Source organism: Numenius arquata, chromosome 5 (genome assembly GCF_964106895.1).
Source record: "Numenius arquata chromosome 5, bNumArq3.hap1.1, whole genome shotgun sequence".
NCBI classification, from domain to species: domain Eukaryota; kingdom Metazoa; phylum Chordata; class Aves; order Charadriiformes; family Scolopacidae; genus Numenius; species Numenius arquata.
In genome coordinates, this window is record NC_133580.1 from 28303276 (window position 1) to 28319750 (window position 16475).

General features: G+C 49.3%; 1 protein-coding gene across 1 annotated transcript in view; it reads left to right on the forward strand.

Annotated features, from left to right (window-relative positions):
* The first annotated feature begins 9077 nt into the window (after positions 1–9077).
* Positions 9078–16475, forward strand: part of ELOVL6 (ELOVL fatty acid elongase 6) — an 80371-nt gene continuing 72973 nt past the window's right edge. The window contains exon 1 of the mRNA XM_074147670.1: positions 9078–9166. Coding sequence (XP_074003771.1) covers positions 9078–9166 — 89 coding nt within the window. The remainder of the gene's footprint in view (positions 9167–16475) is intronic.

Below are 16475 nucleotides of genomic sequence, written 5' to 3' on the forward strand. Positions count from 1 at the left end.
TCCCTGGCCAGGGATAGGGCAGCCACAACGTCCCTGGGCAACCTGTTCCTAAATCTAATCTAAATCTCCCCTCTTTCAGTTTAAAACCATTACCCCTTGTCCTATCTCTAAAGTCCCTGATAAAGAGTCCCTCCCCATCTCTCCTGTAGGCCCCCTTTAGGTACTGGAAGGTTGCTGTAAGGTCTCCCTGGAACCTTCTCTTCTCCAGGCTGAACAACCCCAACTCTCTCAGCCTGTCCTCATAGCAGAGGTGCTCAATCCCTCTGATCATCTTCATGGCCCTCTGCTGGACCTCTTCCAACAGGCCCATGTCCTTCCTGTGCTGAGGACTCCAAAGCTGGACACAGTACTCCAGGTGGGGTCTCACAAGAGCAGACCAGAGGGGCAGAATCATTTCCCGCGACCTGCTGGCCACACTTCTCTTGATGCAGCCCAGGACGTGGTTGGCTTTCTGGGTTGTGAGCACACATTGCTGGCTCACGTTGAGCTTCTCGTCCACCAACACCCCCAAGTCCTTCTCCTCAGGGCTGCTCTCCAGTCATTCTCCACCCAACCTGTATTTGTGCCTGGGATTGCCATGTCCCAGGTGCAGGACCCTGCACTTGGCCTGGTTGAACTTCATGCGATTTGCACGAGCCCATCTCTCAAGCCTGTCCAGGTTCCTCTGGATGGCATCCCTTCCTTCCAGCATGTCGACCGCACCACCGAGCTTGGTGTCATCAGCAAACTTGCTGAGGGTGCACTCTATCCCACTGTCCGTGTCTCCGACAAAGATGTTGAACAGCACTGGTCCCAGTACTGATCCCTGAGGAATGCCACTGTCAAAACCCAAAGAGAATTAACACTTCACATTTTAGCACCCTTGCTGTACTTAGCAGGTGGTCTTTCTTCTTCTACCCATCCCGCAGCCGCTAGGCCAAGTGCACTGTTGCAAGCGTTGGCTTCTGTGACCCGCTGGCTCATGTGGACCCTTTGAGAGAGAGGGGGCATCCCAACTCCAGCTCCATCACCAGCCACACTACTCACCCCATCCATGAGCCAGACCTAACCCTTCAGGTAGCCAATGCAATTCACTAAACAAACTATTTACTTTCTTTTTTTTTTTTTTAGGTGACTTACCCACTCACTGTAGTGCGCTGAATCAGCTGATGGAGGGGTCAGGAGAGTTACAGGGGTGGTGAAGAAGGGGGAGTGCATGACCAACAGGAGAGCAGGGAGCAGAAACTCCCCTTCTGTGGCAACCAGGTTGGCTCAGCCCTTCCACCCAGGCAGTCTCTGCCTGCTAGTGTGGCAATCGGTTGGAGTACAGAGAGCAGGATGACCTGTTGTTTTGGAACACTCCCCAAATAGCATTCATCCTCCAAATGACCGGCAACCTCCAGAAGAGTCATTCCTGTGGCTTCTCTGTTGGAACGCAAACAGCTTGTGGCACAGAGGCATGGTCATGTACCCAACTACAGGTGCCTGCTTCCATGGGTAGGTGGGCTAGGGCGTCCTGAACATCCTTGGGGTCAGAAGACAGGACATGGGATTTAGAGGAACAGCTGCTGGAGCCCAAGAAGAACACTGGAGAACATCTCAAATGGCAGTACCACCTCTGTGAAAATGAGTTGAGACTGAAGTGACTGAAGTTAGAGTCCTCAGCAATGGCACGACATAGCTCCGGCTACACTGACAAAACTGCCTGTGAGATGGGGTAATCCTAGGCTTGAGTAGCAGGGGCAGAGCCTGCCCACAGACTTCTCCACACCTCCGAAATAGTAACAGCAGATTCAATATACAGCTGGGTACAAAAGCTTCCCCTTGACCCTACTGACTTCCTATCAAAATCCCGGCAGTTTTATTATCATCCTAATTTGTTCTTATTTCTTCATGCAATCAATCTAATGCTAACATAGAGCACTTTTTGATGCCAACGAAAAACACTTCTGAGGCCAAAAAATACCTGTATGGTTCAGAAGATGTTTGAAGATGTCTTTAAAAATTAAAGGCAACCCTTTAAAAACAGATTCTCTCTGCAACTACTTTTCTGTATGACTTTTCTTTCTTGTACTCTAAAGTGCATGCAACTCTAAATTGCAAAGTAAAGTTCTCTCATGGACTATTTTTGCACAGATTCCAGATGGCATGGAGCAAGTGATTTTGCTGTGTAAAGCTAAAGATTTTAGAGGAGGTGACCGTAAAGATTTGCTCTGCTTTTGTACCCCCTTCATCACTGACTGCAGGATTAGTCCAGCTGATGAAGTGAAAGAACAAGAGAAAAGCTCAGCAATCGTTTCTCATTTTCAGTTTTGAAGAATCAGCCTAGGCATCATCTTGGCGTGGGTTTTTTTTTTGGTGAATCCCTAAAATAGAATACAATCAATATTTGTACGGTTAAATGGCACATTGTTGCATGGAAGAGCGAGACCTTCTTTTTCCGCTTTCTAATCAGTGAGCCTTTGTGCATACCTGGGTGATCTCATCAGCAGCAGGGAGATTATACAGCATAACTGATGACTGAGTCCTGTCCTTCATTTTAATAATATCTGCATGGAATTTGTGTAGCACATTCACATTTGATTTAATAACAGTGGTTAATAGTAATCTTAACCGTAATAGTTAAGCAATAATTAACAGGAATTAATCCTGTTATTGCCTTCCTGCTGAAGGAGCCCAAGCGATGGCTTTCATCTTCCAATGGGCAGCGAGTGGGCTGAGCACTATTTCCAAATCCCATCGCTGACTCCTGTTGCCTCAGACGGCACATGTGCCACCACATCTCGTCCCAGCGGAGGGCCATGGGACTTTCCAGGGCCACTGCAAGATACAGCACAAAACCTGGTAGCAGAATCATGATCTGTATGTACTGCAAGCTGTGGCAGTTGGGATAGAGCCCATGAGCCATTTGGCAATACCGCTGTTGCGTTATCAGGTTTTTTTTAAGGAAGGGAGTGAACTGATTTGCTCAGGAGAGATAGCACTATCAGCTGTGCTGGCTCTGGAAGCAGCTAAACCTGCACAGAGCAGAAGCAGGTGAAGAGTCCAGGCCTGCTTGATGACACTTTCCTAATTGCAGCTGGCAGGCAAGATCCATGCTAGAGGCTGAAACCATGGAAAGAAAAACCCGATCGAAAGATTTTCAGGGTGCCCAGTATTTTGCTCTGCGGTCACGTCATTGAAGTGCCTGTCAGCCTTTTGCTCTCTTTCCAAGATCATGAAATATGCAGAAACAGGCTTTCAACAAATTCAAAAAAAGTGTGGAAAGCTAAGGTTGAAGAGCACACACACTTATCTTTGTATCTTTCCACTTATAACCCAAAATATAAACATACCCCCCCATAATTAGACACCTGTAGTATCAGCACTAATCACTTGAAGCAGTGCTTTCTGCTTCTGAGCCTTTTGTGTACAGCAACGTAAAATTAAATTAATCTTTAGAACGTGATTGCACAGACCCCATTATTTCAACCTCCTTTTCAATTTTTAACCTAATTCAATTAAAAAGTAATACGTAGGAATGTCAAGCAAGTATATGGATTGACATCAAACACCATAAAAATCGGTTCCTATTCCAACTTCTACCATAGACTTCTAGCACGACCTCAGTATGCAAACTTGGGTGGTTCAGTGTAAACATCCAGTTCCAAATTGATGTGCCCACGTTTGAAAATTTTGCCTTTTGCTTCTCTGTGTCACCTCCTTCCCTTAAAAACGGATTATTTTTGTCAGCCTCCCAGCAATGAAAGTCAATTTATTTTCTCTCAGATTTACTAATATTGTCCAAGCCAAGGTTGTAGGGAAGGAAGTACACTGTTGGTGTTGTGTTGGCCCCAGCTTGTAGGGATGAAGCGCTCCACAGGTCTGCAGACGCACTGGCAGATAATGTAGGAAAAAACTTGTGCCTTTTGCCTATGAATGAATACCATCTGGGATGTGCTTAGAACTGCTACTAGTGTACGCAAAGATAGGAAATTCAAATTCTGTGATTTATATGGAAATGGCTATAATGAGGGAGGTCTTGCTGTTGGATTTCATTTTATGCACAAGACTTCATGTGCTTTGAAACCACAGAGATTTCCCACTTCTTGCCACAAACCGTGGCCTAGAGCTTCAGCCCGAACGGAAAAATGCTTCTGCTTCTTATGGCTGTGAAGAAGATACTGAGAGGTGCTTAGGAGGTGAACCGTGTGAAGACAAAGATATAATTACCCAGCTTACAACCACAGTGAGCTTTTATCGAGCCAATCTAAGCCGTAACCCCGACAATGAAGGGGGGGGGCAGATTTCCGTCTGAGCTACCCACGAGGGCTGCACCGTGGAGCTGCTGCTTGCTCCCTGCAGAGCACTCTGCAGCTTGGTCCTGCCCATTGTCGTTGCTGTTGTAACTGGCATGAGCTGCATTAAAAGTATTGCAGAAGATTGGTGGTTAGATCTAGGTGGTTGCAGAGCACAAGGATGATTTTTTAAGTGCACGATCAAGCTGAAGTCCCTGGGCACTGTGGCACGACGGAGTAGGAGTACGGAGAGACATGGGTTATTTTATAGACATGAAAGATGACACAATAATTCTGTTTTAAATTCCCTTGTAACATTATCATTCTGATTAGGGAAGGGAAGTCCCTTATTCATTCCTGATACCAGCTCCCATTATCTTATCCAAGGGTACCACCTAATTGTTTCTAGATTATGGGGTATATAGGAGAACCCAGTTTTCCATGGTTTCCACTGTTTGAATGTCACTTCACTTTCAAGTATGGCAAAATCGCAGACAGAGAGATTGAATTCTTTAATGCATTAATTGATACAGTTGGGGAAAAAAAAAGCTTTCAAGGACACAGGCCTCCTTCAAGTTTTTGTTTGTTTTAGCAATTGATGTTATGTTTAAATCACAACGTCAACTCTCATTGCCACTTACTATACCTTATGCTGACTTGTCAGCAATACAGCATCTCATTTCCCAGCAGCTGCTAAGAGTTTAGTTGAGACTTAGCTATACATCAGTACGACAAACTATTCAAAATTACTCCTTACAGCAATAGAAGCCTAATGGTTTTTGCAATAAATTAACACTGTGTCAGGGAGGAAAAACGATTGGCTTAGTAACAGAATGGTAACGGTAAGGTGCCCAACCTGATTAGACAGGTCTTTGTAAATCCTGAATACCTGCTTGCATTATTCAATCAAAGGGTCTCGGGTAAAATGGAAATGGCATTAATGTCTATCTGGTATAAAATGCAGCATTTAGCGGCTACGCCTTCTCTACAGCCTTAGGAGACATGCTAAATAAGGGGAAGAAAAAGGAACACTCAATAACTATCCGCTTACTGAATGAGATGGGCACCCCATAGAAAAAAAATTATAAAGGTATGCGCATGAATGTGCACAGAGGGACTAAGGGACTAATAACGTGCGCAAGGGACCCCGTCTCTTGAAACCATACCATTCTCCCCACATCCTTTCTCCTCAAAGGTATTTACAACTTTCACTTCAAGTTCCTGCTTTCATGTGAGAATTAGAATCATAGAATCATAGAATGGTTAGAGTTGGAAGGGACCTTAAAGATCATCGAGTTCCAACCCCCCTGCCGTGGACAGGGACACCTTCACTAGAGCAGGTTGATCAAAGCCCCATCCAGCCTGGCCTTGAACACTTCCAGGGATGGGGCATCCACAACTTCTCTGGGCAACCTGTTCCAGTGTCTCACCACCCTCACAGGAAAGAATTTCCTCCTAATATCTAATCTAAATCTCCCCTCTTCCAATTTAAAACCATTACCCCTTGTCCTGTCACTACATTTCCTGACAAAGAGTCCCTCTCCGGCTCTCCTGTAGAATTAAATTACTTCAAAAATGGTTACCAAAAATTATTTCCCCTTAAAATAGACTAGATATTTTTGTTTATTGTTCTTGACTGCAATTGATCTAAGCAACAAGAAGCAGGGCTCACAAACTTCTCAAGGCCAAGAAGGTTTTACACGTTCTTCCATTGTCCACGCAGATTTTGTAAGTGACCTGACCCCGAGCTTTGTCACATGCTAGGGGGAATTTTCAGGTAGTCCCCATGGGACTAGGACAGGAAGGGAAGAAGGATTCCTTGCAGATTGTTTAACCTATATAGAAGTCCTGTGAGCTATAGAAAACCTGGAGAAGGCCCTGGCGAGCTTTTGAGACTGGTACAAATCCCGGTAGGGTTTGGCGTTTGGAGGCTGTTACTGTATTTCCTGAAGCTGTTACAGCTGATTTTCAAGCCTTGCTGGGACTTAACTTCTGCGTGATGCCTTGCACAGTCAGCACTCCTGAACGAAAGCCCAATGCCCCACAGATGCTTTGCAGGTCTGGATGGCAGCTGAGCTCCCAGGGTAGATATTTCTAGACAGAAACCCTGGGGGCAATAGTCAACCTCATCTGAAGCCCCATGGCCATCCTAACCCCAGAGGAGTCCTTGCCACGGCATTTTATAACCTTCAGCTTCATCCTGCGCACCTCGCCAGCTCTGGCACTGACTTAAGGAATCCACCAGCGTAAGGGAGAAGGTCTCAGACCTTCTGGCTTATCTGCCACTTCAGGGTTTCTAAAGTCCATCCATGCACTCTGGAAACTTTCACATTTCGGGCAATACTGTTCTGAACAAGTGTTTTCTGGGGGGGAAAAAACCTCCCAGACCGTAAACTTCAACCCACCAGATAATCATGAAATAATCAGATGGGATAAGCCATTAAGCTACCCAAGCCTCTAATGGAAAAGAGTTTAGACTTGCAGAAAAAGCGGTATTGATTTTTTTTTCCCCAAAAATGAAAATTTCTGGTAACTGTCTCTCTGTAACAACTCCACTTTTAAGACAGAAAAAATACTTTGCCAATCATGGGAGTAAATGTACCAGACACACAAATATGTTCTCAAGATCGAGGTCCAGATTTCCTTGTTTAATTCTTACCCATTTTCGACCCAAGAGCATTGACAGACACCAGCATTTGCTGTATCAGGCATTAATTTCTCCACATCTCTGTGCTAAAGGTGTTGTTCAGATGGACGGGCAATATCACCTGAAGCCTTTAATGGAGCAAGCAGCGCTGTGGTGAAGGCACCGCTGGGAGATATTTCAGCTGGAGATGGCACATCCATGTGTAATCCTACAGGAGGTGGATCTGGCAGAGGCGCAGAAGATGTAGGCCGATATCTGCTGTGTTTATCCTCCAGCGTGATGGCAAGGAGCAGTCCCATGGCTCGGAGCCCAAGCGTTGCAGCCGCGAGGAGCCCTTCACCCCGTGCTCCGTACAGCCGCACCATGTCATCTGTTGCCGTGCTGGAGATTTCTCCATCCGTCTTCCTCCGTCTCCCTCCGGGTCCCCGTCCACTGAAACTGCCTGCCGGTGGAGATTTGGAAGATTAACACGCACCTTTAGGGGCAAATCTTTTGAAGCAAGAGCGCAAATGAAATCGGCTTTGCCCAAACACCAGTGCACCAGCCAGTTCAGCAGCCACGGAAAGCTGATGCAAAGCAGTTTTGAAAACCCCTGCAGCTTCTCCCTCTGGAATCTCTGAGCTTCTCCCTCTGGAAAGCAAGGCTGGGACTGCTTCTATTCCCTCTGGTCTGGTGTATACAGAGGAAAGGACTATGGGACCTCGATCTGCTGAGGGCCTCTGGGTACAACAGCAATAAATAATAATTTAGCACGGCCTTGCAGTTTCAGTGTGAGCAGCGTGATGACGTTTGGTGTTTTGCCTAAAACCCCCCGATCGGATGACAACGTGAGAAACTCAGCCCTCATTAGGAAAGAGGAAAAGTTCTAATTGTCAAGAAAAAAGAAAAGAAAAGCTGAAAAACATGACCCTGAAGAGCACCATAGCCAAAATGCAAGCAGTAACATCAGACTAGTTAGCTGTTGATGCCCCACTACTTGACGGAGCTCTATTTTTTCTTTTTTTTTTTTCCTCAGTACAGGGGTTTAATGACGTTAAACACTTCCATCTCAATGAGAACTGAAGTCCACGCGAGTCAAGAGCATGCTGACCTGTGCCAAATCTGCTCGCTTATGGCTGGCTTTCTTGACAGGAAAGCTATTCTCCTGCTTTCAGCCTGCGAACTCCGTTGGGGGCTGGGAGTGCTATTTTAGCCCAGCTCATACTGTCAAGCACGTTCAGGGTGCTGCCGGAGTCAGAGGAACTCAGCTGGAGACATCAGCATGTGGCAGATGAGACGGGAAGGCAAAATTAAGGACATATAAGCGGCGTGTGCCCCAGCTGTGAGAGGAGCCAAGCAGGTGATGGTTACACCCGGGGTCTCTGCTCCGTGCTCCGTCATCCGTACGGTAACGTCCAAAAGAGCATCTTCTGTGCACAGAGGGGAGCCAGGGGCTGCCTGTCGGCAGGACAGTGTCCCCCACATGGGGACACCCAGCTGCGGCCCCGGGCCCGGCTGGCCAGCGGGGGCAGGGGGTACAGCCGGCGGGGTGGCGGCAGTCACAGCTGGGGCATATTGAATTTAAATGCAAAAAGGACGGGGGGTGGTAAGGCTTTTTTTTTTTGGGGGGTGGGGGGGTGGTGGTAGGGCTTTTTTGGGGGGTGTATGCCTTTGCTTTTCAGCTTGTGCTTCTGCATTTGCCGGGTCGCCGGGGATGGCGCGCAGGGCGATTCAAAACAGGGGTGGGGGCTGGAGGGGGGGGGCTTCCTATTCTCGTAGTTATTTTTGACGGCCTAGGGGGGGGAGGAGGGGGTCCTCCGTGCCAGGCTGGAGGCTGCGGGAGGTGTGCGAGGGGCGGCGGCGGGGGGCGGTGGCGGCGAGGCGGGGGTGGGGGGGGGCGGGTGTCCCGGGCGGCGGCGGCGGCGGCGGCGGGCGGGCACTAAGACCGCGCCGCCCCCGGGCGCTGCGCGGCGGCCGCAGAAGAGGAGGAGACCGGCGGGCCCGGGCGGAGAGGCGCGGAGCGGAGCTATGTTAAACCCGGGGTACCGCTGAGGCGGGGCGGGCCAGGCCAAAAGCGGGGGCTCTCCGGCGGCGGGCGTGCAAGGGCCCGGCTCCCCAAGGCGGCGGCGGCGAGGAGGAGGAGGAGGAGGAGGCAGCATTTCGGCGCGGGGAGCGGCTCCGCAGCCACCGGGCCAATGAACATGTCAGTGTTGACTTTGCAGGAATACGAATTCGAGAAGCAGTTCAACGAGCATGCGGCCATCCAGTGGATGCAGGAGAACTGGTAAGTGCCGTCCCCGTCGTCCGTGTGTCCGTCCCCCCTGTCCCCCCCCCCCCCCCCCCGCCTTCCCCTTACCCACGGCCCCCGCCGCCCGCCCTCCCTCCCGCATCGGCGGGGAGGCGCTGAGCCCATCCGGGTGCGCGGTGCGGCGCGGCTCTTGCGCCGCCCTACGCGGGCACACGGGCGCTGCCGCCGGCGCTACCTGCGCTCCCGGGGCCGGGACCGCCCCGCCGCCTTCCCGCCGGGTTACGCAAGGCCGGGGCATCCCGCTGGCGGTGCGGTGCGGGCCCCGAGCCCCGCCGCCGTCCCCTCCCGCCGTGCCCCCGGCGGCGCGGAGCCGCACACGTGCCCCGGCTCTGCCCCTCCGGCTCCCCGCGCAAAGCAAGTTGCGCCTGTGCCTGCGCTCTCCGCGGAGCCCCTTTTCCTCACCTCCCCTAGCTCCTAATCAAACTTCATTTGCAGCCATGCGGCTATTAACTTTTCCGGCGTGTGCGTGCAGCCGGGGTGCCCGGGCGAGCCGAGCCGCGGCGGGACCCACCGTGGGGGGGGTGGGGGGCTGCGCAGAGACCCGGCGGGGCTTCCCGGGCCGCGGCGAGACGGAGCCTCCCGCACGCAGCCTTGCCCGCCGAAGGGGAGCGCTGTGCCGGGAGCCTGCTCGATGCTCTGCTCTGCCCCGAGGGCATCCCCGGTCCCGGGCGGGGTGCTCGGGCCTCGGCCGGCGGCGTGGTCCCCCGGGCTGCCCTCAGGGCCCGGAGCCCCCTTGCCATCACGCCTGCCCATACTTTCCTCCCAGTCCTTGTCCTGGCTTCATCCACCTGCACGGGCCTTGTGTTGCTTGCCTTGCCTTGTGCTCACCCGCGCTTCTCTGCTGCACCCTCCCTGGCCACCCTCTCCCGGTGCCCAGTCTTTCCATTTCTGCTGCTCCCATGGCTTCTCTCCCCAGCTTCACCCCTACTTCCCGTTGTCTGCACGCCCTCCCTTGGCGCTGCTGCCTGCCCTCTTGGGCTCCCTTAGCCCCCTGCCTCCCAAATGAGGACCTTTCCCGTGCCACCCTTGTGTGACGATGGCAGGATAGGACTGGCTCTGGGTCCAAGCTGTGGTGTCTGCATTTGTGAGGCAGAATGGTCCCAGATCATAAGTGAATCTCAGCTGGGGACTTGCTAGAATCCTCCAGTGATTCATCTGGGGACTTTTAAGGGCAGTATAATTAAAATGACCGTTTAAGTGTGTGTGTTTTCTCTGTTCTCCTGCAGGTGTGCTTGTTAGCTCTTGTGGGGTGCCTAGTGTCACTCATGTTTCAGGAGAAAGGAGTCTACGTAGATCTTTTTGGGATAAGAATGTTGGATGCTTCCCATTTTGCCCATGTTCCAGAAGAAAATTGGCATCAGAATAGGACAAACTGGTAAAAGAGGATGGAGGGGGTGATACCTGAGTGTAGATAATAGCCAAATAACCCAGGAGAGATGCAGTTTAGATTAAAGAGCATGAATAGGGATCAGGACTCCTGCATCTTCTTGGCTCTTCTGTGCTTGTGATGTGACCTTGGGAACATTACATAACGTCTTCTAGGCCTCAGTTTCCCCAGCAGGGAAAGACCGGGAGCGTGGGGAATAATAATGCTGAAACGCTCTCATGAGGCGCTTTGATGGCTTAGGTAATGTTTTCTGAGTGTCTTGAAGATGTCAGGTACTATATAAATGCTAAGCAGCGTTATTAAAATCTCCCTGGCAGTCTCATGTGCTGCAGAGGTCACCAGCTGGGACTCCCGTAACACCAGGCTCCCACCTCCCAGGTTCAAAGGAAGAGACCGTGAGTTTTATGCTGCTGCTGTACAGCCGAAGAGACGCAATGATCTGTGCACACACACAGTTTTGGGTCTAGTTTCACCTTCTGGAAGGGAACTGATGAATTAATACCTTTGCTTCACATGAAAGTAAAGGAGGAGAGCGATCTGCTTGTGGCCCAGGAACGTTTCTGGAAATGAAACGGAGCTGAGGTCGCTGTCATGGCAGGCTTTTCCTGAAAATGCTGCTGAAGACTTTTCCGAGTTTCAGGTTAAATTGTGCGGTTTTATCTTCAGGAAATGCACTCACTTAATGAAATGGGTCCAGTTCCAGCACTTGAATTTTGCAGAGGAGCTTAGCTGGTAAAATAACAGCAGCTAAGGGCCCTACAAGAAGGCTTTTATACTTCATATCAGGATTACATTGTAGGCTTGCTTACGCAGACATCAATGGCAGTACGTGGTTTCTCGACTTTGTAGGCGTAACCTTAACATACACATCATTAATGTAAGAGCGTCCTAAGATGAGGTTGTTAAGTAGTAGTTTGTAGGGATAAACACGGTTGTTCATTCTTTGGGCAGGAAGATGGGCTAAGTGGACTTGCTTGAGGAAAGACAGTGGCAGGATTTTATACTGCAGTCATCACTTAAATTGGGATGCAATACTATTTCAATGCCTGCCATGGAGGTAAACAAATTCTGTAGGTGTGGCATTTGTTATTTTACTTCCATCTCAGATATATTTCTTGATACCTTATGAGGCCAGAAAAAAAAAAAAGGCTGTAGGGTATTAGGGTTAACTCCTTAGAGCCACTTCATCCCCCCTGTCTTTTGGATTTTGAGAAGCATCTTTGGGGTCTGACTAGGTTGTCTATGAGGATGTAACCCAGTTTGCAGCAGGACGTGAATCCCTTTACATACCCTCTGGGTTCTGAGCTGGTTAAAGCACTGACAAGCCCTTTTAATTACAACTGTGTAAGTTTAAAGCTGGAAAAGCTTGAATGCAAAGCCTAGGGGTAGCAGCGTACCCCTAGGTTCTGGTGTGGTTGGTCTGGATGGATTATGGTGGCTGGTGGATGGATCGTGAAGTGGCTGGTTCTGTTCAGCCAAGGCTCGCCCCTTCTTTGCCTCTGTCCTCCGAGCCTGCTCCAAGCTTCATCGCTCCCTGGGGCAAGTGCGTGTTCTCTGCGCTCGCCAATCACTGGCACCCAGGCTTTTCTTCAGTACGCTCCATCCTAGGGTTTGTTTCCTTACTGCCCCTGGAAATCATCCCTTGGAGGCTGGCATGATTGGAGCCCATCTGATGGTGAATTGGTCTAATGGCAGTGAACGAGGTCCTCCTTGCTCCTTTCCAGATATTCCTGCTTTGCTTTACGGAGGCCCCCGTCGTGCAATGGGCATCGCAGTGGGACCCCTTCAGAGCCTGGGCCTTAGATTAGCAGTGCTGTAAAGAGGCTACTGTTTTGACACAGAGGAAAAATGAGTAGTCTGTTCTCTGATACTTACAAGCTGATGGGTTTCACGCCTCCCTGAATGCTTGGCTTTATGTGTAGGCATGCCCTTATGGTATAGCCCCCAGACTGCCTGGTTCTCCTGCAGCGAGGCACGAGTGGCAGAGCGACGTTGCAGGCTGCAAGGACAGACCTGCAGCCTGCTGGTCTCTGGGGGCGAGAGCCACCAATTAGTTGTCTTCCCTAAACAAGCGATGATAGGTTTTTTGGGGAGGTTAAAGAATTATCAATCGGGTCCATTTGCTCTCATGAAACTCCTTACGCTTTATGTTGAGGGAAAGCTGTTGTTGATGTACATACGTGTATAGTGCCATCAGGTACGTAGCTTTTGATGTAAGATACAGTATCGCTTTGATTGTATCGTGCTCGGACCACAGGATGTTTGATTTCAGTAAGATCAGGGTTAAGGCAAATATTTATTAAAATAAATGCTTAAAATGATCTCTCGAATCAAACTCCCCCAGCACCTCCTCCCAAACTTCTCCAGAGGGAAGAAGGATGAAGTAAATAATCTGCAGAGGATTTTTTTTTTTCTTTAAACTGCTGCATGAGAATTAATGCAGCTCTAGTCCTTTATTTGTTTATGAATAAATACGTTACTATTTTTGCAGAAAATTGCAGTTCAGTAAGACATACAGCAAACAGGGTGGCAGCGGTGAGATCCCGATTCCCAGCTGCAGCCAGTGAGGTAGCAAAAACCAGCCGGTGCTTAGGAAAGCAAAAGTGATAGAAAGCAGAGGGATGGAGCGGTGACCGCCGGGGTCCTCCTCCATCGTGCTGCAGAGCACCAGGTTCGGGCATCAGCACGAAGTGACAGTTGTTCCTGTTATAATTGTCTGGCCAATAATAATTATCTTCAGATGTCTGCTGACGAGGGGCTCGCCAATAGGGAGGCAGGAGGCCTGTGCTGACTGCGCCGAGATTATCTGGGCGAGATGACGTCACGTGAGGGCTTGCCTAAAATCGGAGAAACTTTTCCTCTGCTGCTCCACCGGCTGCTGCAGAGCTCTGGCCATCCCTGCCCCTACCACCGCTGGCTCCTGCCCTCCCAGGTTCCCCTCATTCCCTCTCCTTTGCCTCCCCTGGCTATTTCCTCTTCTGTTTTTCTCCCCGAAAGCCAAAGTTTAACCCTTGGCAGCCAGCAGTGTGCTCGCAGGTAATAGCAGGAGCTGAGTCAGAGCAGAGAAGGACAAGCAGGATGGAAGCAGAGCTGGTTGTTCCCCAAGGATGCTGTGGGGCTCTCCTGCAGACAGTGGCCCTTTTCCTTAATGAGCTTTCAGTAAAGAGGGAAGCACCGAGTAAGGGCAGCTGGGCACTTTCTGGCTTTAAGGGGCACTGGCAACTCAGACTGGACTCTGAAATTAACTTTGTAAGCCTCAGATGAGTATATATGTTTGCATATTTGAAAAAAACATCCTGGTGCAGGAAGTTATTTTTAACCTTTTGTTACCTGAAGCTTTGATATGGTGAGAGACAGAAAGCGCAGCTGATGCTGAGGGAAATTTGTCCTTTGTAATTCTCTTTCTGGTCAAAACTGCAGATAGACGTGAAAGAGCAGAGGGTCAACGTGTTTGGATTTGAAAATGCGTTTGCCTTTTAATAATTCACACAAGCACCACCGTCCTAGAGAGGTTTGTTTCCTAAATGCAGAACAAGGTTCCTTCATCCACTCAAGCAACTCTTACCTCATGCAGAAATCAAGAATGAGAAGCTTGTGCATATCTCTCCAGGCATACGTGTGTAGCAGCCAAAAACTGATCTAAAATACTATTCTTTTTTTTTTTTTTTTTTCCCTGAGCTCTTGCTAAATGCCAGTGAAGGAAGTGGAGGGGATGCTGCAGTCACCCTGTCCTTCTCTCTGTGCCACGGCAAGGACTCAAAGGGAAGATGCATGAGTTGTTCTTTTTACTTGAGCAAAATTCAGTCAGCCCAAGAATTTAGCGTATCTCCACATTTCATCCCCCAGAGGGGCTTTTTGTTGCTCTCTTCTGCAAACTGGCCGTAAATCTGACAAGGGCCACCAGAGCACGGCAGTTTTGGTGTTGCAGAGATTAGGGGATGCCTGTTCCTTTGCCGTTCCTCCATTCCACAGACCTTTCTGAGTGAAAGGCCGATGTGTTGCAGTATCACAGAGCTTTGGCTCCTTGGAAAGTCAAGAGTGGAGTCTATGGGGAATAACAGTTTGTGTCCTTTCAGAGTTAAGGTTATTTTCTGTCTCTGTGTGTGCTTGCAAAAAAAAAAAAAAAAAGGTGGCACAAAAATGTCATCCTAAAGATAAATACATCAGTGTCTTCTGGATTCAGCCTACCACTGAAACATAGGCATTGGCCTTCTGCTCACCCTATCCCTAGAGCATGAACGCATCTCTTATCGTGTTGCTTCATTAATATTTAATCCTCTGAGAGTGAAGACATCTCTTCTACTTTGTGAAGCGCCATGTGCTTGTGGGAATAATGAACTTGTAAGAATGGAGCAAGAAGTAATTTAGGAGCTTGCTGTCATTTTAAAAAGCGAGTATGGACGTTCAGGAGCGTTTTGGTTTGGCATGAGATGTAGGAGGCTGAATTATTTTGACACGTTTGAAAAAGTAGTTTGTATCCTCAACTTGGCATACTCTGTGAAAGCAGAGGGGTGTCTGTGCAAGCAGAGGCTGAGTAGCAAGTGGTGGCATGAAGCCCCAGATTCAGGGTGGGTTTTTTTGGGGTGGCAAAGGAGCGATGGGAAGAAGCTTATTTCCCCTGGGATTGGGGTGCAGAGATCCCAGCTATGTCCTGCTTTCTCAGCACCCTGACTCTGTTGAATTGCAGGAAACTTTTCCACTGGAAGATGATATTTTCACCTCTGTGTTTATTTCTGCTAGCTTGTGGATACAAGCTCCCATGTAGAGACCGACAGACAGACCTTTATCCTTCACTGGTTAAATCCACGCACAGTCGGTGGGAGAAGGTACCCTGCACCGTGGTCCAACTTTTCAGTCTGCCAAGCTGTAGCTTCACAAGGATGTGGTGTTAGGACTGTTGGGGTTGGCGTGAGGCAGATACCCTTTCAGTTACAGGGTAGCATCTCTCCTTGATCGGTCCTGCGAAAGTGCTACCTGAAATCAACTTCCATGGGCTCTTCTGCACCCTGGGCGAAGGCAGCCTGAGTGTGAAACACAGCTTTGGCCGAGGTCATTGCCTCACGTTGAGAAGACAGCAGTGTGTACCATGGCACATGATTTGCTGTTGGCTGTTTTGCTGTCGGGTTGCACACGTTTCTGGGCTCTTCCCAGACATCGCAGCGGCATTCCTTTCCCGATTGTGAGTTTTTAATCGCATCTTGATGATGAGCCACAGTTATTTAGGTTGGTGCGTTCTGTCCTCCATCTAATTTTTCTGAGGTGGGCACTATATGCGTGTGTCCCTCGCAACCTGGAAATCTTTAAAAAATTTCTTCTCTAAAAGCAATGAATGAAATTTATGTGGGGACAGCTTCCATATTCTCCTCCTCCCTCAAACGGACGTAGTCTGGTTGTCCATAATCTGGTAAGAGAAGCACTGTAGACAGGCTACGGTAGTTTGTTAAATCCTGGTCCTTGAATGAACTCCGTGCCGGTAGATGTTGCCTTTTAATGGGGCTCAGGGTAAGCTGGAGATCTCGCTGCGTGTAACTCATTGCATGATTAGAGGTCTCGATTACTCCATTTTCTGCAGCGCCTAACATAACTGGCCTTTCCCCTGACCCCTCTGCTGAAAATGCAGTGAGCATTCATGTCCAGTGCATCTACTGCTCCTTAAAAAGTCAAACGTAGTCACATTCCTATTGGTCTCAGCAGAGAAAGGTCTGGCTGAGTATTTAACTCTCAAATTCATGCCCTGTGTTTGCCGTCAGTCTCCTCTCCGCAGCCATCTATAGTGGTACTGGGAATAAAAGGATGTTTTGTGCTTTCTTCTTCCTTTATGTCGTTGCACAGTCTCTGCCCCTTGCTCAAGAGTCTATCCCAAGCCCTTTTCAGCTGACTTTGATCTGCTGATTCCTA